Here is an 18,388-nt window from a genome sequence, read left to right as displayed (position 1 = left end):
AATCCATAGCTCAATGCTAAGCTATGGTTAGCGGTGTTTTGCTAACGAAAAATCTACGTAAACGCTTTGTGTGGTTAGGAGAGCAACGCTTAACACAGTAGTTTACTCACTAAAAGACAAAAGGTGCTACTTAAGATTTTAAGTATCAAACAGGATTTACACTAAGATATCAACAGATCAGGTAGTCAAAAGCAGGAGCTACAGAAGCAACGACCAAGCACTGGGTAACGCTCACCCGGAAATGACGTCACAGGAACAGCTTACAGCATTCCAAGTCTTCGTGAAAAACTAGCGTGCATTTATGCTAACTAGATTAGCGAATATAGATCAAATTTCAAAAAATTTATTGAATACAAGTTGGGGCTGCACGGTGGCGCAATGGTTAGCGCTCTTGCCTCACAGCTAGAAGGCCCCGGTTCGACTCCCGGCTGGGACCTTTCTGTGTGGAGTTTGCATGTTCTCCCTGTGCATGCATGGGTTTTCACCGGGGACTCCGGCTTCCTCCCACCGTCCAAAAACATGCTTCATAGGTTAATTGATGACTCTAAATTGCCCCCAGGTGTGAATGTGAGAGTGGATGTGTGTGTGATTGAGGCCCTGTGACAGACTGGCGACCTGTCCAGGGTGAACCCCGCCTTCGTCCATCAGCAGCCGGGATAGGCTCCAGCACCCCCGCGACCCCGAAAGGGACAAAGCGGTCAGGAAGATGGATGGATGGATGAATACAAGTTTGAAAACAAGCTGGAGATGAGGCCTCGAGCAGCTTTGAAGGAGGCGTGGTCGACCAGCATCAGGAAGATAAACCCACACACACTCACCACAGAGCAAATACACACTAGACCAGGCGTCACGACACACGTTACAGAGGTAGTTGCCACCCACCAGCGTCTGTCTGGTGTGATCTTTTGACACTGCATTCCTGTATAAAAATGTTCTCTGAAAACATTGCAATGAAAATTTCAGCGTTTACTTAACACTGGAGCTCCAGTGTTTAAGTTCTTTCATTTACTGTAACTTTTTAATTGTTGACATGATAATTCCAGTAGATTTGAAGGAATTTCCTTCAAAATCTACTGGAATTATCGTGTTCACAGTTGTAAAGTTACACGACGTTAAAGATTCACCGGTGATGCCTCAGGTATTAATGGGTTAAACCCATACAACAATCAAGAAGAGTGAGTTTGAATTGCAGAGACAGACCTGTGCATGTTGGAATGAACTCTTGATGGAACCACAAAGCTGCAGGGTGGAGGCTTGCATCAGTTTTGTTGCTCCACAGGGCTTGTTTGTGCTTGGTGGGTTCGTCTGCTCAGCCTGCTTCATGCATGTTGGTGTGTTGGTCTTGGCAGCAGCTGTGTCAGGTGGGCGTGTCTTGTGTTCTGCAGAGAAGAGGCGGGGCAGGTTTCACAGGTACAGTTACCTCCTGCACCTGTGCTGTTGTCAGTCTGTCAGGGTTTCTCTCCGAGGAAGAACACACAACAGGCGCTGAGGGTGAGTGGAATCTCTAGGTGGGGCTTTCTCGTTAGCCAAAAACAGCAGCAGCAGACGTCTGTCTTGAATTCTCCTTCGGTCCACACCTAAGCTGACTTTTTCTGTTTCCTGTTGGTTCTGAGGCCTTTCAGAAACTGCAGACATGCTTTGTTATGCAGCGATGAGTCATGCTGCAGCATTACAATGCCCATAAAAGGCAAATGACAGCAGCAGCTGGCTACCCAGATCAGTTTCTGCTCATTGTTCATTTCAGGACAACAGGTGTAACGTCAAAAAAGGTTAGCGTTGGACTGTATGGCAAAAAATGTTTATCATGATATAAATTATTTTATTTCACAATAACAATTAGGGCTGCCACGATTAGTCGACTAATTGACTATTTAAATAATTTTAATTTAATAGTTCATTTTTCGTTACTTTATATTCAATGGAGTCAGAGTGTAGTAAAGTTGAACAAAGTTGTAAGCATTCAGCAACAAAAAATGAACTTTTTTCATTATTTGAGTCAAAACTTTATGTTTTGTGAAAAATAATTCCTTGTTTCAGATGCCGACCTCATCAGAGAGATCAGGAATATACTTTCCATCAAACTCATTTTGACAGGTGACCTTTGACCCCATATACCTTTTATGTATTAAATTTTTATGTCATCTTGAGGGGCGGGGCACCTGTCAAAACGAGTTTGATGGATGGTGTAGGGTCAAAGGTCACCTGTCAAAACGAGTTTGATGGAAAGTTTATTCCTCATCTCTCTCATTTGATTTCATCTCGTTTTAATACCAGAAACTATTGAAGGAGAGAGGCTAAACTATTCATTAAAAGTTTATTAAACTATCATCTTAATTGTCTCTATTTTTGGTTAGTTTAAAGCTAATGATGGTTAAGATGTGTGAGTTACATCCACTTTGCGCATGACCCGATTAGTCAACTAACCGTAAAAAATAATCGGTGATTAGTCGACTATTAAAATAATCGTTGGTGGCAGCACTAACAACGATATATATCATGATATACCACAAAAAAGTACATTTTTTAGGTATTCTCTGAAAAAAATGGACAAAAATATAAAGCTCACTTTTCTCTGACTTCATTTTTCAATTAACATGTTACTCAATCATCACAAATGAGACATTTTTTAAAGTGCACAACAGCTTCAAATGTCTTAGTAGGACAATACGTTCTTGCACAAAAAAAGTCAGCATTAAAAATATACAATAACGATTGAAATGTTCCTTTTCTATTACCCACACAATATGTACTGTCATATCACCCAGCAGTAGTCTCTACTGATGTGTATTATGTAACATTAATTCAATCTGTCAACAGAAAAGGACACAAAAGCACCGACTCGCCTTTGCCCTGAGGCGAAGGTCAGGGCAAGCATATCTGACCTTCCATGACCTTTCACATCGCTTTTCTCCTTCAAAACCTACTGGAATCATCGTGTAAACCGTTGAAAAGTTATAGATTTTGTGTTTAACCGTCACTGGTGTTAAAGGGTTAAGAAAAAGTCAAAGATGCTCGAATCGTTTCGTGTTAAATCTTGTCAGCTTGTTAAAACAGAAATGTATTTGTTAATCTTTTTTGTGGCTCCTCCCACTTTAGGTAACATCATGCTGCACCATCCAGAGTTCGAGTGTGCGGGCAAGAAGGCGGGGCTCCAGGTGTGGCGAGTGGAGGGCCTGGACCTCGCTCCTGTTCCTGAGAACCTCTATGGACGGTTCTATACAGGAGATGCCTACCTAGTCCTGAAGAGCACCAGCAACCGCAAAGGGATGCTGCAGTACGACCTCCACTACTGGCAGGGTAAGTGTGGACCTGTGCAGCAGCATCAACGTCACGCCATGGGATGGATGGGAACAGACAGTACGAAGTAGGAAGTAAGCCTGGGGATCGATTAAAAAGTTAACTAATTAGTTGCAAATTTAGAAAAAATAATCGCGATTAATTGCCTTTTTTTATTTATTTTTTTAGTTAGAGTATTTGTAGCTTTTTATCTGCAAATAATCTATTTTAGAATTTTCTGTATTTTCAACTTGAAAGATTACCTGCTTCGTTATTTCATATCATCTTGATCAGCACAACCTCTCCAATGAGACATTACCTTAATTTTGTAATTTTTCCATGTTGTATTTACACACTAGACTTAAAATCATGCAAAAACAGAAAATTCGGTCCAGAGAACTGGGTTTTTATTTTGCTGTGGAAACCCCAAAAATGTTTAATGAACTGTTTTTACAACATAGAATGAAAGTTTTAGGCGTCATTTTATAAAAAATATCAAGAATAAAATTTGTCAACAAACTAGTCAACATGTTTTCAAATGAAAATACAAAAAATATCTAGGCTAAAGTCACACCAGGCAGCCCAAAAATAAGACATTTTCACTGTTTATTTGACATTTTTACTGGAATTCATTTTTTTCAGCTTTTTCTTTTTTTCCCATAAATTTTCTTTATTGTGTTTGCGAAGAACACATTTTTTGAACAAAAAAATATAAAAAGATACAAGAAGGAGTGAAAAAAAAAGACTGACATTTTTTTGGGAGAAGTTTGATCCAGCTGGATTTCAGATCGGCTCAGCTGGAATCTACACAGGAGGGGCTGTGTCTGTCCATTCTGAAATGGTCACCTCTCGTGGCGTCGATTGGCGGGACTTTCATTGTGAAGCGCAAAGTTTCCACAATTTTTAGACAATGCCTGTGCTTGTTATTGTGGTAAATTCATGTTGGTCCCCATCCCCGCAAAAAAATAATATTCGGTTTCCTCTTTGGATTTCTCAGAGCAGACAGCTTTGTTTGGCTCCGCCCCCCATAGCGGATCCTCTTCTGCTGCTCCATTACAGTCATCAGATGGACTTTCATTCTACACCTTATTTATTAAAATATATCACTTTTGTCCAAAAACTATAAATAAATGCCATATAATCTCTTTAATTTAATAAAATCTTAATCACTGAGTTTAAAAAAAGTTTGTATATTTTAGACAGTTCTCTTACACTGGTCTCACAGCTGCATGGCAAGACGCCTGATGGCGTTGACACAAATTAACCAATTCATTATGATGGTGCGCTTTAACACATCAACATTCAGCCCCATTAGGAAGCTGTAGAAGCGAACCCACAGGTACTGAAGCTCTGATACAAGGACTGCCTCTTCCTGTGATTGGCTGGTCTCTACAGGTTCAGAGTGCTCTCAGGACGAGAGTGGAGCAGCGGCCATTTTTGCTGTCCAGATGGATGACTTCCTACAGGGAGCACCGATCCAGTACCGCGAGGTCCAGGGTCACGAGTCCACCACCTTCAGCGGCTACTTCAAAACAGGTCTCACCTACATGGTAAGCACACACCAGCCTCTTGTCCAACAGCTCCTGAAACGTCGTCTAATATCACTTACTGTCTGTTCTAACTCAGAAAGGGGGCGTGGTCTCTGGGTTCAAACATGTGGTGACCAATGATGTGGACATTAAGAGACTGCTACAGGTCAAAGGTCGACGTGTGGTCAGAGCAACAGAGGTTCCCGTCAGTTGGGACAGCTTTAACCAGGGAGATACTTTCATTCTGGACCTGGGAGAGGTGAGACAGGTGGAGGTGAGACATGCTCAGGGTGAGTCGGCTCTGAACTCTCTGTGCACTGTCCCTGCAGGAAATCATCCAATGGTCTGGGAGCAAAAGCAACAGATTTGAAAGGCTCAAGGCTACCATGGTGAGAAGCAGGAGGTGCTCGTAGCTCTGAGGCCTCACAGCGTGTCAGGTGACTTACTGACTCTCTGACAGGTGTCCAAAGGCATCCGGGACGATGAGAGATGTGGGCGTGCAGAGATCACGTTCTGTGAGGAGGGATCAGAACCAGAGAAGATGATAGAGGTGATGAGAGCAGAAGAACCGACTGTCTTACTGATCCAGCTCAGTGGCCCTGTGGTAGAGTGTCCGCTCTGAGACTGGAAGGTCGTGAGTTCAAATCTTGGACAAGTGAAAGCAAAGACTCTAAAATGGCACCTAGTATCAGCATTAAGGGGTTGGGTTGAGGGGCTAAAACACCAAATGGTTCCTGAGTGCGGCTGTGTCTGCAGCTCACCGCTATCCCAGGGGAGGAGTTAAGTCAGAGGTGTCAAACTTTGCACAAGGGGGCAAAATCCAAAACACGCTTTAGGTCGCGGGCCAAACAGAATAAACATTAATTGAACACTTTGAATCTACATTTTTAAAACTTTAAAACTGTAACTTTTTAACATAATTATGAACTAGATATATAGCATTACCTGTGATAATGCTAGTGTGAATGCTGTAAGGTGAATATGGCTGTTGAAGATGCAAGTGTTGATAGCTGAAAATGCAGAAGATAATAGCTGAAAACGCTGTAGCTGATTGCAGGCTACAATTAAATTCATACTTAATTAGCATTAAAAAAAAATAAGCTAGCCAAAACAGCTAGCATGTAGCTGAAAAAATAGCTGAAATAATAGCTTAAAAAATGAAAAAAACCCATCTTAGCCTAACTCCAAAACTTTTTAAGAAAGCCTAAATAAGCCTAAACAGCTACCATGTATCTGAAATATTAACAAAACTCAAAAAACAGCACAAAAAACAAGACAAAAAAAGAATCTTAAATTAGCCAGAACAACTAGCGTGTAGCTAAAACATTAGCTAAACCTTAAAGTAGCCTAAAAAACTGAAAATGCCTAAAATAGCCAAAACAGCTAGCATGTTGATAAATTTGAGCTAAACTCCAAAATACACAAAAAAAAAATCTTGGTAAATGCCAAAATAGTCCAAAAAGTTAGCAGAATGTCAAATTTTAAAACTTTAAAACTGTATATTTTTTACATAATTATCCCATCCATCATCCATCTTCTTCCACTTCATCTGGGATCGGGTCGCGGGGGCAGCAGTCTAAGCAAAGACTTCCCTCTCCCCGGCCACTTCCTCCAGCAATTCTGGGGGGACCCCGAGGCGTTCCCAGGCCAGCCGAGAAACATACTCTCTCCAGTGTGTTCTGGGTCTTCCCCGGGGCCTCCGCCCAGTTGGACATGCCTGGAACACCTCTCCAGGGAGGCGTCCAGGAGGCATCCGGTCCAGATGCCCAAACCACCTCAACTGGCCCTCTGGATGTGGAGGAGAAGCGGCTCTACTCCAAGTTCTCTCCAGGTGACCGAGCTCCTCACCCTATCTCTAAGGGAGCGCCCAGCCACTCTCTGGAGAAAACTCATTTCAGCTGCCACCCCAGTCTGCCAGTCCAGTTGTACGGTTCCTGCTGCAGAGACGTGTCAGCCAAGACCCTCCCACAGCATCCAGAGACTTGAGGTACTCAGGGTGAACCTCATCCAACCCCGGAGCCTTGCCACAGAGCAGCTCTTTGACTACCTCAGTGACCTCAGCTTGGGTGATGGACAGTTCCACCCCAGTGTCCTCAGCCTCTGCTTCCTCAACGGAAGGCATGTCAGCAGGGTTGAGGAGATCCTCAAAGTATTCCTTCCACCGCCCGACAATGTCCCCAGTTAAGGTCAGCAGATCCCTACCTGCATCGAAAACAGTGCCTGCAGAAAACTGCTTTCCCCTGCCTGAGGCGCCGGATGGTTTGCCAGAATCTCTTTGAGGCCAACCGATAGTCCTTCTCCATGGCCTCACCAAACTCCTCCCAGGACCGAGTTTTTGCCTCCAACACAGACTGGGCCGCAGCTCGCTTAAACTGTCAGCTGCCTATGGAGTCCCACAAGCCAGCCAGGCTTGATAGGACTCTTTCTTCAGCTTGAGGGCATCCCTTACTTCCGGTGTCCACCACCGGGTTCGGCGGTTGCCGCCACAACAGGCGCCAGGGACTGTGCGACCGCATCTCCAGAAAGCAGCAGAGACAATAGAGGTGGAGAACATGGTCCACTCGGACTCAATATCACGAACGTCTCTAGGTACCTGCTTGAAGTTTTCCCGCATGTGGGAGTTAAAGACCTCCCTGACGGAGGGTTCAGCCAGACGTTCCCAGCAGACCCTCACAGTACGTTTAGGTCTGCCGAGTCTTTCCGGCCTCCTCCCCGGCCAGCGAATTCAACTCACAATAATTATACCTTAAATAGTTAAACCTTATAACTTTCAATGTTTTACTCTCCGTAAAAATATTTTTTATCAACATTATGCAAGTTAGAAATGAGTTCAAGATAACATCCGGCCCCGGGCCCTTGACTTTGACAGGTGGGTTAAATGCAGAGAACAAATTTCCCACATCAAGGTGTGTGACAACTAAAGGGATGTTAACTTTAGAGACAACACACCAATTCAGCTTTGTGTTTCATTACTGAATGTCAGAGAGGAGATGCCCACTGACCACCTGCTGTGTTGTGTTCAGATTCTGGGTGAGAAACCGGATCTTCCCGAGTCTCAAAGCAACGACACACAGACAGATTCCTCCAACAGGAAGGCAGTTAAACTCTACAAGGTGAGGTTCCCACCGAGTGAGCGGGACATTCTCCTCTGGCCCCTGACAAACCCAGTCCTGCTGACCTCCTCGCAGGTGTCAAATGCTAGTGGGGACATGGAGATCAGCGTGGTGGCAGAGGAGAACCCATTCCCGCAGGACGCCCTGGTGTCCAGTGAATGCTTCATTATCGACAACGGTGCCAACGGGCAGATCTTCCTCTGGAAAGGTCAGAGCAGCGTCAGTGCACTTATCAAGGAACTGCATGTCTTCCTGATAGAGCTGCCACGATAAGACGGCTAATAGACGACGAATCAACTATTAAAATTGTTGATGACCAATTTAATAGTCGATTAGGTGTTACTTTATATTACATAGAGTCAGAGTGTAGTAAAGTTGAAAGTTATAATAGCATTCTACTAGCTTTTTGGACTATTTTGGCATTTATTAGGCTCTTTTAGGCTAGTTTGAATTTTACATAATATTTTAGCTACATGCTAGCTGTTTTGGCTAATTTAGGATTTTTTTCAGTTTTTAAGGCTATTCTGAAGTTTAACTAATATTTCAGCTGCATGCTAGCTATTTTGGCTAGTTTAGACTTTTTGGTTTTTTAGGCTGTTTTGGAGTGTAGCTAATGTTTCAGCTGCATGCTAGGTTTTGGCTAACTTAGGCTTTTTTCACTTTTTTAGGTTAATTTGTCATTTAACTAATATTTTATTTGGCTATCAACTTCAGGGTTTTCAGCTATCAATTTCAGCTTTTATTGCTATCAATTCCAGCATCTTCAACAGCCAAATTCAGCTGAAAGCATTCACTCTAGCATTAATACAGGTAATGCTAGTTTTTAGTTAGTTTAAGTAGTTGACTTATCGGAAAAAATAATCATTGATTAGTCGACTTTATAAAATAATTGTTTGTGGCAGCATCACTTCCTGACTAAATAAGTATGCGTGCAGGTAAGGATGCAAATAATGAAGAGCGCCTGGCTGTTTTGAAGACTGCACAGACGTTTATCGACCAGATGGGTTATAACCCACACACTCAGGTAAAAAAGAGGCTCTACTCCTCGTTTCAGTTTCATCCTTACTCATCGTCTCAGACGCCTGATCCGTCTCGTGTCCTCACCCAGGTCCAGGTCCTGCCTGAGCTGGGGGAGACTCCCCTCTTTAAACAGTTCTTCAAGGACTGGAGGGATCAAGAGGACACCGTCGGCATGGGGACAGCTTATGTGTCCAATAAGATTGCAAAAATAAAGAAGGTAAGCCAAACAAGTGCACCAGGGGATTCAAACTGGCCTATCTTAACTGTTCTGAATGGACAGGTGCCTTTCGATGTGACAAAGCTCCACCAGTCAGAATCCATGGCAGCCCAGTATGGCATGGTTGACCAGGGGGATGGAGAGAAACAGGTGAGGACGACTGTGGTTTCATTCCTTACTTTTACCTTTTTGGTGCGACGGAGTTCTGTGTTAGTAGATCAGCTCCAAAGCAGGAGTCTGCAACCTCAACACTGAGAGAGCCATTCGGGGCGATTTCTCACCAACCAAAATCCAATAGGAGCCACGAAGTCTTCACTCGCCCAGAAGTCGAACATTTATTGAACAGAAAAAAATACTTTACTTTAAAAGAATTTTAAAGTAACAGGCATGAATTTTGTTCTAGAATAAACCTCAATCAACTTTCAATATTTTACCCTCTGTAGAAATATATTTTAGCAAAATTATAAAAGTAAGTGCAAGATAACATCGGGCCATTAATAACAATAAAATAAAATGATCTGGAGGGCCGGATCCGGCCCTCCAGATCATTTTATTTGACCTGATGATGACCTGATGTTATCTTGCACATATTTCTAACTTGTATAATTTTGACAAAATATATTGTTATGGGGAGTAAAATATTGAAAGTTATTTAATGTTTAAGTTAATTTATTCTGGAATAATATTCCTGCCTTTTTATTATTCATAAGTTACAGTTTTGAAGTTTGTAAAATTATCATTCTGCTAGCTTCTTGGATTATTTTGGGGTTTACCAAGATGTTTTTATTCTGTTTTGGAGTTTTGCCAATAGTTCAGCTACATGTTAGCTGTTTTGGCTAATTATGGCTTTTTTTTTGTTTGTTTGTTTGTTTGTTTTTAGACTATTTTGAAGTTGAGCTAATATTCCAGATATACTCTAGCTGTTTTGGCTAATTTAAGATTTATTCATTCTTTTTTGGGCTAATTTGGCATTTAGTTAATATTTTACCTAGCCATCAGCTTCAGCCATTTCAGCTATCAACAGCGTTTCAGGTATCATTTTCTTCATCCTCAGCTATCAGCACTAGCGGCCAAATTTAGCTTACAGCATTCACACTAGCATTATTGCAGCAGGTAATGTTATATATCTAGTTCATAATTATGTTAAAACATTATGGTTTTAAAAATGTAGTTTCAGAGTGTTAGATAAATGTTGATCCTGTTCCTGATCTAAGGTGTGTTTTGGATTTGGCCCCTTGTGTGATTGAGTTTGACACTCCTGCCCTACACCATGTGATCATGTCAATGCAGAAAATGCAGTAGGATGAGTGAAGTCTATGCTAAGTTTATTTTACTGTTTCTGGTCCATTTCAGCCACATATTCATAAATATATCCAACAAAAACTAAATCAGAGCCAATGAAGCAACCCCTACCAGATATTGAAACCATTAAACCCTTTAAATCCTTGAATTTGTTCAAATCTGCTTTATAATCCAGTGTATTATAATTTAACTTAGCTTTAACTCTGGTTGCTAACAATAAATTGATTTTCTGTGATAAATGAAGCTGGAAATGAAGTCCAAATGTGTCAGTATGACGTTGATAAGCTACAAAGGATTAATGGATTAAAAATTACGGCAACCCTTGTTAGGATCCTCATTAATTAAATGATTCATACCGTCCTTCAACTGTTTGGGAATGAATTGAATAAAGTTTTAGTTAATTTAATAAGAAAAAAAAAACTTTACCTCTTACTTTCTTTTTTCTTTACTTTTTAAAAAATGTTTAAGGATTTTATTTCAGTCAAAGAGCCAACTGGAGGGCTAAAAAGGCCACATGTGGCTCCGGAGCCGCAGGTTGCAGACCGACCGGCTGGTTTACCAGCTCATGCTCTTAGGTGGGGCAGTTAAACAATTAAATGAAACCAGTTAAACAAGAAGGATCTGAAGTCTTTCGCAATCGTTGGTGTTCCACTTCAACGGATGACCTGGCAGATGGCTGAGAAGGAGATCCAGAAGAAGAAAAGAGTCACTTTGATGTGAGGATTATTGATGTGACAGCGTCACAATAGAAAGGAATTGTTGTGTGGGAAACATGAATGACTCACAGAGGGAGGACAGCTTAGTGGATATTTCAGCCTTCGGTGTTTCCGCCTGTTTAACCCTTAACACCTGAGGCACGTTGCAACTTTTCAACCATTAACACGATGATTCTAGTAGATTATCGTGTTAACGGTTGAAAAGTTCCAGTGAATCAAAGAACAGAAGCACTGGAGCTCCGGTGTTAGAGGATTAAGCTGCAGAACTTCCTCCTCTCTTGGTTTTACAAGTAAAGTTTCCTGTCGGAATCGTTTCTCGATCCGTCTTCTTGCAGATTTGGCGTATCGAGGGCTCCGATAAAGTTCCGGTGAACCCAGAAACCTTTGGTCAGTTCTATGGAGGAGACAGCTACCTCATCCAGTACCAGTACCAGCACGGCAGCAGAACAGGTCACATCATTTACATATGGTGAGTGGCCAGTCCATGAAAATCTGCAGGACTATTTCCTCTGGGAAACCATGCAGAGACTGGATAGCAAATAAGTTGCTCTTTCTTCAGGCAGGGGGCGGAGTCTAGCCAGGATGAGGTGGGGTCGTCTGCCTACCAGGCTGTGCAGCTGGACGATGAACTGGGAGGGGGTGCTGTTCAGGTGAGGTGCTTTGAACACACAGAAGTCCAAACGTGCCTTTTTTTTTTTTTTTTGCTGAGACTTCTTCCACTGTGTATGCAGGTGCGTGTGATTCAGGGGAAAGAACCCGCCCACCTGATGAGTCTGTTCAAGGGACAGCCAATGGTGGTGTACAAGGGCGGGACTTCCAGAGATGGGGGCCAGTCTGAGGTTGCAGACACTCGTCTGTTTCAGGTCCGAGCCAATCCCGCCGGAGACACCAGAGCCGTGGAGGTGAGAAACCAAGCAGAGGTGGGCAGCACTGCCACGGGGCGGTCCATCCCACCACAGGATGATCATATGAGCTCATAGGGTTAAACCCCATGTCGGTGCCTGTATCGGTTTAGGAAAAGTCACGTGGCCGAGACAGTTATAATTATTATTAAACCGTTATTTAACCAGGTAAGCTATTAAGAACGAGTTCTTATTTACAACACTGACCTGGAAAGTGACCGTGTCGGTCTGTTACAGAGACACCAAACTGTTTTTAGGGAAGCGCTTCAGCCAGCAGTGTTGCCAGATTGGTTGGTAGTTGGTAGTGTTTTTCTGACCAACTGGGCAATTTTGATTTTAATATTATGGGTAAAATTTGCTTTGAGGTCAATTTGGCGGGGTTTAGTTCATGGATGGGCAAACTACGGCCCGGGGGCCATATGTGCGTCCCGTCGAACTCTGTAATGTGACCCCCCCAAACTAAAATAAATTGTAATGATAACCGTGATTAAAGTTTAATTTCCACTGTAATTCTGGTGTGTCCCCGTAAAGCAGAAGTGTCAAACTCAATCGCAGAGTTCCAAAATCCAAGACACTCCTTAGATCACGGGCCGAACAGAATAAACCTTTACTGAACACTCTAAAACTACAATTTTTTAACGTTGGAAACATAACTTTTTAAGATAATTATGAACTAGATAAATAGCATTACTTGTGATAATGTTAGTGTGAATGCTGTAAGCTGAATTTGGCCGCTGAAGATGCTGAAATTAATTTCTAAAAGCGCTGAAGCTGATATCTGAAATCACTGAAGCTAAGCTGAAAATGCTGAAACTGATTGTCAGCTAAAATTAGGTAAATGCCAAATTAGCCTAAAAAAAATTCTGGTTAGCCAAAGCAGCTAGCATGTAGCTGAAAAAAATAGAAGAATACAAAATAGCCTAAAAAAAAACAAAAAAAAAGCCTAAATTAGCCCAAAACAGCTAGCATGTAGCTGAAATATCAGCCTAAAATGAGAGCAAAAGAAAAAATCTTTAACATTCTATAACTGCTTTCCTCCTTCAGAATCTACTGGAATTATTGTGTTAACGGTTGAAAAGTTACAGTATGTTCAAGAAGTATATCAGTGGAGTTTCTTAACTTGGCTGCCAGCAATGCTGCTTTCTGTCCAGTAGGAGTCAGTATTGAGTCTCAGTACCGATACAGTTTTGGCCTCATCTACCCAACACTTGATGGTAAAGGATAGGCTCCAGGAACTTTCTGACCCCAGAGGGGTTTAGGAAACAGATTGATGGAAAAAGACGGAGGTAGATGGTCTTCCTTGAAGCTTTCATGCGCATTGTTTTTAAGTGGAAACATCTCAGCCATCGTTTGGGTCGGTTGTTGCTGCCTTGTCCAGTTGATCACATGCTTTCCAGCATCAGCTCATGTCAGACCAGACTGACTCCAGTCTGCTCTCTCTGCGTCCCTCAGGTGGATCCATCCTCCTCCTCCCTGAACTCTAACGACGTCTTCCTTCTGGCCACACAATCTGAATCCTTCTTGTGGAAGGGGAGGAACAGCAGCTCAGCTGAAGCCAAGGGAGCAGAACAACTTGCTGAGATCCTCAGTGTGACCCCCACCCCACTGGAGGAGGGGGAGGAAGGAGGTAAGTATGGAGCTAAATTGTAGCCAATATTGTTTGAAACCCAAATCAAATATTTGAAAAAAATTATTGGTGTTTGGCCACACAAAAGGTAAAATGTGCTTTTTGCTATTTTAAAATCAGGTAAATTATTTTCATCTCCAAATGTTCTGTTTTTTAGGGTTTAAAACTCAAAATTTCAATTTGAAAACCTTTTTTTTCAGTTTCAAATCTTTTTTTCTCTTTCACCTCCTTTTTTTGTTTGTTTTCGTATCTGAAAATTTCCGTTTCCAAACTTTTGGCCCCGTTGTGGCAGTGACTGGGAGCTGTGATAATTATGGTCAGAAAATGGTTCTCGGTCAGTGAAGGCACCGGGACTGAAGTTACCGCCCTCATCGATTTTGATTGGTCCTTTGTGTTAACCCCGCCCCAACGTGCCACAACGAGGCCAAAAGTTTGGAAACTGAAATTTTCAGATACGAAAACAAACAAAAAAAGGAGGTGAAAGAGAAAAAAAAATGTGAAACTGAAAAAAAAGGTTTTCAAATTGAAATTTTGAGTTTTAAACCCTAAAAAACAGAACATTTGAAGATGAAAATAATTAAGTCTATTTTAGAATAACAAAAAGTTTCTGTCATTTTACATTTTTTTTTCCAAACTTCACTATTTTTTTTATTTGTTTTCTTTGGGTTTCAAACAATATTGGTCCCAATTTAGCTCCATAGATAAGGCAGTCGTCTGGGAAGCTGATCAGTTTCCGTGGACTAACATACATGTTTGTTTGTGGGAACAGGTGCATTCTGGGATGCTCTGGGGGGACAGGGAGATTACTGCCAGACCCCCCGGCTAAACAACAAGATAGACGCCCACCCCCCTCGTCTTTTTGCCTGCTCTAACAAAACTGGAACCTTCGTGGTGCGTCAGCGTGCGAATGATGACGGGGTTGTTCCTCTCGGAAACACGACCGTTCCTGATGCTGTCTTCCTCTGCTCAGATAGAGGAGGTTCCAGGTGAACTGACACAGGATGACCTGGCTCCAGATGACGTCATGCTTCTGGATAGCTGGGACCAGGTAAGTCTCTCCTGGCATCACAAACAGTACAACTCTCTTTACTACCATACCTTGTTCCTGCAGGTGTTCCTCTGGATTGGAAACGAGGCTCTGGAGGATGAGAAGGCCGAGGCTCTGGCATCAGGTGAGATTAGCAGACAAACCAAGGCCAGGTCTGTACGGTCTCACGGAAAATACAGAAAAAAAGTTATACCTATATCACAACACCCTCATGAAAGGGCAGATCTATAACAGGCGATCCACAGGAAATTTAAGGATAGTAAACTACTTAATGAACCCAAAGACCGAATGTGTCAAAGTCAAGGCCCGGGGGCCGGATCTGGCCCTCCAGGTAATTCTATCCGGCCCTCCAGATCATTTGATTGTTATTAATGGCCCAATGTCATCTTACACTCATTTCTAACTTGTATAATTAAGACAAAATATAATTTTATTTAGAGTAAAATATTGAAAGTTATTTAAGGTTTAAGTTGATTTATTCTGGAATAATATTTCTGCTTGTTTATTATTTATAATTATGATAAGAAGTTACGGGTTTAAAGTTTAAAAAATTTTCATTCTGATAGCTTTTGGACTATTTTGGCATTAAAGAAGATTTTTTAGGCTACTTTGGAGTCGAGCTAATATTTCAGCTCCATGCTAGCTGTTTTGGGTAATTTTTTGTTGTTTTGGAGTTAAGCTAATATTTAAACAGTCGTGAAGCTGCGACGTCACTATGTCTGTTGTTGTGGTAGATTGGTCAAAGTTGCAGAAAATTTGCATGAAAACATAAAGTTGGAAGGTGAGCGACAAATCGCGGGTTTTGCTTGTGTTTGCGTTAAAAGTTGCGATCTCAACATTGTGAAATCCTGGATTGACTGACTTATGTGAAACTCTTAAACCTGAAGGAGCTGCAAGGATTTCTTAGGAGGAAGAGCAGATGAAGACCACGCAGCCAGTCTACTACACACAGACACACAGCGAGCCTGCATGGAGAAATGTCATCAGCTCTGCATTTTTCTAAATTTACAGATTCACAAAGGATCATTACATCCTTACAACTAGGACTAGAAGATGGCATAAGGATACTGTACAAGGGCATCACTCATATGTAAGGATGTAACGATTCTTTGGGAATCGGTAAAAAAAACAATTCAAACTCGTCAGACTGTTCATCGATTCAGAAAATGAAAACATTGATTTGACAGCTTTCCATGCAGGCGTGCCCGTGTGTGTGTGTAGGTGCTTACACACTGGCCGCGCTATCACGCAAACACTTTCAATGACAATCAATGCAAACAAAAATTCACAAGAACGCAAGTTTTTAAGTCGGGTCGTGAGCTCAATGCACACATTGGGCACGCACTGAGCATGCGCTGAATGTCCAACCCGGTTCAAGGTGCTCAAACACCGGTGCGCTCAGCAGTGGTATCCACACCGGAGCAGCGATCACACAGGAATCAGCAGGGAAGAGATTCTTCTTCTATTGTATTTTACTGTTCTCTCATGCTCCTCCTCCACAAACAAAAAATAGAGAGAACCTATCAACAAGTCAAAGCAGAGCAAATCCCCCAAATCTTGCTCCAGGGTTTTCTGTTTTCACGACTCTGTTCCTTTAATGTCTGTGTGGGTGTCACATTAATCCAACCGGACACAAACCGCAATGATTCATTTCTCTTTCATGATCATGTTTGGCACTTCCGTGATTTGAAGTGGACGCTACCCACACACCACTCCCGAATCAGAGTCCCTGATCCTGATTGGTCATTGTGCTGCTGCGATTAGGCTAAAAAATGGTGAACCGGGTTAAAGATTCAGCGTATGCTCAGCAGCTGAAGGGGATTGTGCTGAGCAGACGCGGAGCGGTCCGTCACACGTGGAGAACAGCATGAACCGAGAATGATAGGATTTGTAATCATTTCAGTATCATGTATAGTTGTTTATGCGTATTGAATCTTTTTTATTAGTAGGACAACAGACAGTTTAATGTATGGGACAGACTTGGCCTTAAAATACCTTTAAGTCGTGTTGAGAAAAAAAAATGAAAAAAAAAAATCTAGATCAAGACTTTAAAACTGTGAATGGAATTGAATCGTGGCTTGACTGAATCGTTACATCCTACCAGGAGATATTACAAAAACAGAAACATCCTTTTTGTTCTGCAGCCCAGCGCTACATTCAGAGCGACCCAGCCAATCGAGACCCACGGACACCCATTGTGAGCGTCAAGCAGGGATTTGAACCACCAACCTTCACGGGCTGGTTCCTGGGCTGGAACACAGAGTACTGGAACCAGGACCCGCTGGAGCGCTTCAAACTGAGCCAGTAAAGCGGGTCTGCCTGACGGTGGAAGGAGAACCAGCTGTGTCTGTCTGTGGTCAGCAGCGTCTGGATCTGCAGTGCACTATTGGAGTAAATCTGGTGTGTTTGCGCCACCTGCTGGAGGTTCATTAACGTTTATTTGTCTGTCTCAAATAAACAAATGAATTTTGAAAAAAGTAAGAGTGTATTGTTTTATTTAAGCGAGTCATCTTATAAATACTGCTTCAGATAAATAACAACACAAGAATCTGGGAGAGAACTCATCATTACAGGAACAGACAGGAGCCACAGTGAACACAGACTGTGTTTGGACGCGTCTTTCTATGCTGCGAGGACCAGCTCCTGAACAGCTCTGGGAGGACATTCAGCTTCCTTCTGCAGGTACAGACTCGACTTTCGGGACAGCTTCGGATCCTCAGCAGAAAGGATGAAGAGCATCGGAATGTCAGTGGAAAACCTTACAACAATAGAAAGACCTGTGTGTGTGTGTGTGTGTGTGTTCACAAACTCTTCACAAGTTCAAGTTCTTACTGATTTACAATAAAATCTGGTGTGTACATTAAAACTCTGAAATAACACAAACTACCTCTAACTCTGGAGGAGCTCATCTGATCCACTGAGACTACGTCTGAACGCTACGGAAGCCCAGAGAGGTCACCACAGTCACTTGAAGGTTTAGAGCTAGTCTAACACTTTCTCATTGCTTCCATTCTCGGTGCTATAATAGGCGGAAGTGACTCGCCTCGGGGGGGGGGGGGACTGTCCTTTACTTTAAAGGATGGTGGCGGCGGCGGCTGCAGATGAGCGTGCCCACGTCTGTTACCTTTAACTGACGCCTCATGCAGGTGGAGCCGGGTCAGGCGGTTCTGGATATTTACAGAAGGTACCAAACATAAGGAGAGCCGGACATCATGGATGCCTGTGGAGGAACATGCAAAACAAAAGCAGGAAGTGGGGGAACCTTCTATCAGGCTGTTGAAATGATTGGGGGGGTTACATCAGCACGGACTGGTAACTATTTAGATATTTTAGAGTTAATCATTAGTTCTGGAAGTGAAGCCCCTGCAGAGACGGTCAGAAACTGAAGCTCAGCAGTTCCCAGAGTTACGAAACTCCCCGTTTTCTGTAATCTGCAGAGACGATGTGTTGCTAGGAGACAAGCCGTTCCTCTGTGATGTCACAGCATATCTCTCCTTTAGCTGGGTCAGTGCCGCCATCAGACGCGTGTTTGCCGCATCCAGGCTTGCAATCCTCTTTTCCTAAGAGGTGGAAAAAAAAGCGGCATGATCACCGTAAAGATAGGTGACAGCACCAGGTGGAGTAAGGGGGAGGAGCCA

General features: G+C 42.6%; 2 protein-coding genes across 3 annotated transcripts in view; one reads left to right on the top strand and one right to left on the bottom strand.

Annotated features, from left to right (window-relative positions):
* The first annotated feature begins 1,310 nt into the window (after positions 1 to 1,310).
* Positions 1,311 to 17,231, top strand: LOC112141382 (gelsolin). 2 transcript variants are annotated; one of them, XM_024264507.1, is made up of 19 exons: positions 1,311 to 1,491; positions 3,097 to 3,297; positions 4,672 to 4,826; positions 4,903 to 5,064; positions 5,135 to 5,194; positions 5,266 to 5,355; positions 7,829 to 7,918; positions 7,994 to 8,126; positions 8,854 to 8,942; positions 9,027 to 9,155; positions 9,219 to 9,305; positions 11,509 to 11,642; positions 11,733 to 11,823; positions 11,905 to 12,075; positions 13,528 to 13,702; positions 14,472 to 14,593; positions 14,673 to 14,750; positions 14,814 to 14,874; positions 16,895 to 17,231. In XM_024264507.1, exons 1-19 carry the CDS (start codon positions 1,326 to 1,328, stop codon positions 17,056 to 17,058), a joined length of 2,358 nt encoding a protein of 785 aa, XP_024120275.1. In that variant the 5' UTR covers positions 1,311 to 1,325; the 3' UTR covers positions 17,059 to 17,231. The 2 variants fall into 2 exon arrangements, with proteins under 2 accessions (XP_024120275.1, XP_036066671.1); XM_036210778.1 differs by having other exon boundaries at positions 11,733 to 12,075.
* Positions 17,224 to 18,388, bottom strand: part of LOC112141381 (disabled homolog 2-interacting protein) — a 31,749-nt gene continuing 30,584 nt past the window's right edge. Inside the window, exon 22 of the mRNA XM_024264506.2 lies at positions 17,224 to 18,310. Coding sequence (XP_024120274.2) covers positions 18,140 to 18,310 — 171 coding nt within the window. The 3' untranslated portion in view covers positions 17,224 to 18,139. The remainder of the gene's footprint in view (positions 18,311 to 18,388) is intronic.

The sequence above is a fragment of the Oryzias melastigma genome, unplaced genomic scaffold, assembly GCF_002922805.2.
Source record: "Oryzias melastigma strain HK-1 unplaced genomic scaffold, ASM292280v2 sc00240, whole genome shotgun sequence".
Lineage (NCBI taxonomy): Eukaryota > Metazoa > Chordata > Actinopteri > Beloniformes > Adrianichthyidae > Oryzias > Oryzias melastigma.
The sequence above is the reverse complement of the archived record's forward strand: the minus strand, read 5'-3'. Positions and strand labels throughout refer to the sequence as shown.

Bases quoted from the DNA above. Each gene is read 5' to 3' on its own strand.
- LOC112141382 (XM_036210778.1), top strand. From the start codon at position 1,326: ATGTTGGTGTGTTGGTCTTGGCAGCAGCTGTGTCAGGTGGGCGTGTCT. The intron at 7,919-7,993 runs GTGAGGTTCCCA...ACCTCCTCGCAG, and splicing joins AGGCAGTTAAACTCTACAAG to GTGTCAAATGCTAGTGGGGA. The intron at 11,643-11,732 runs GTGAGTGGCCAG...CTCTTTCTTCAG, and splicing joins GGTCACATCATTTACATATG to GCAGGGGGCGGAGTCTAGCC.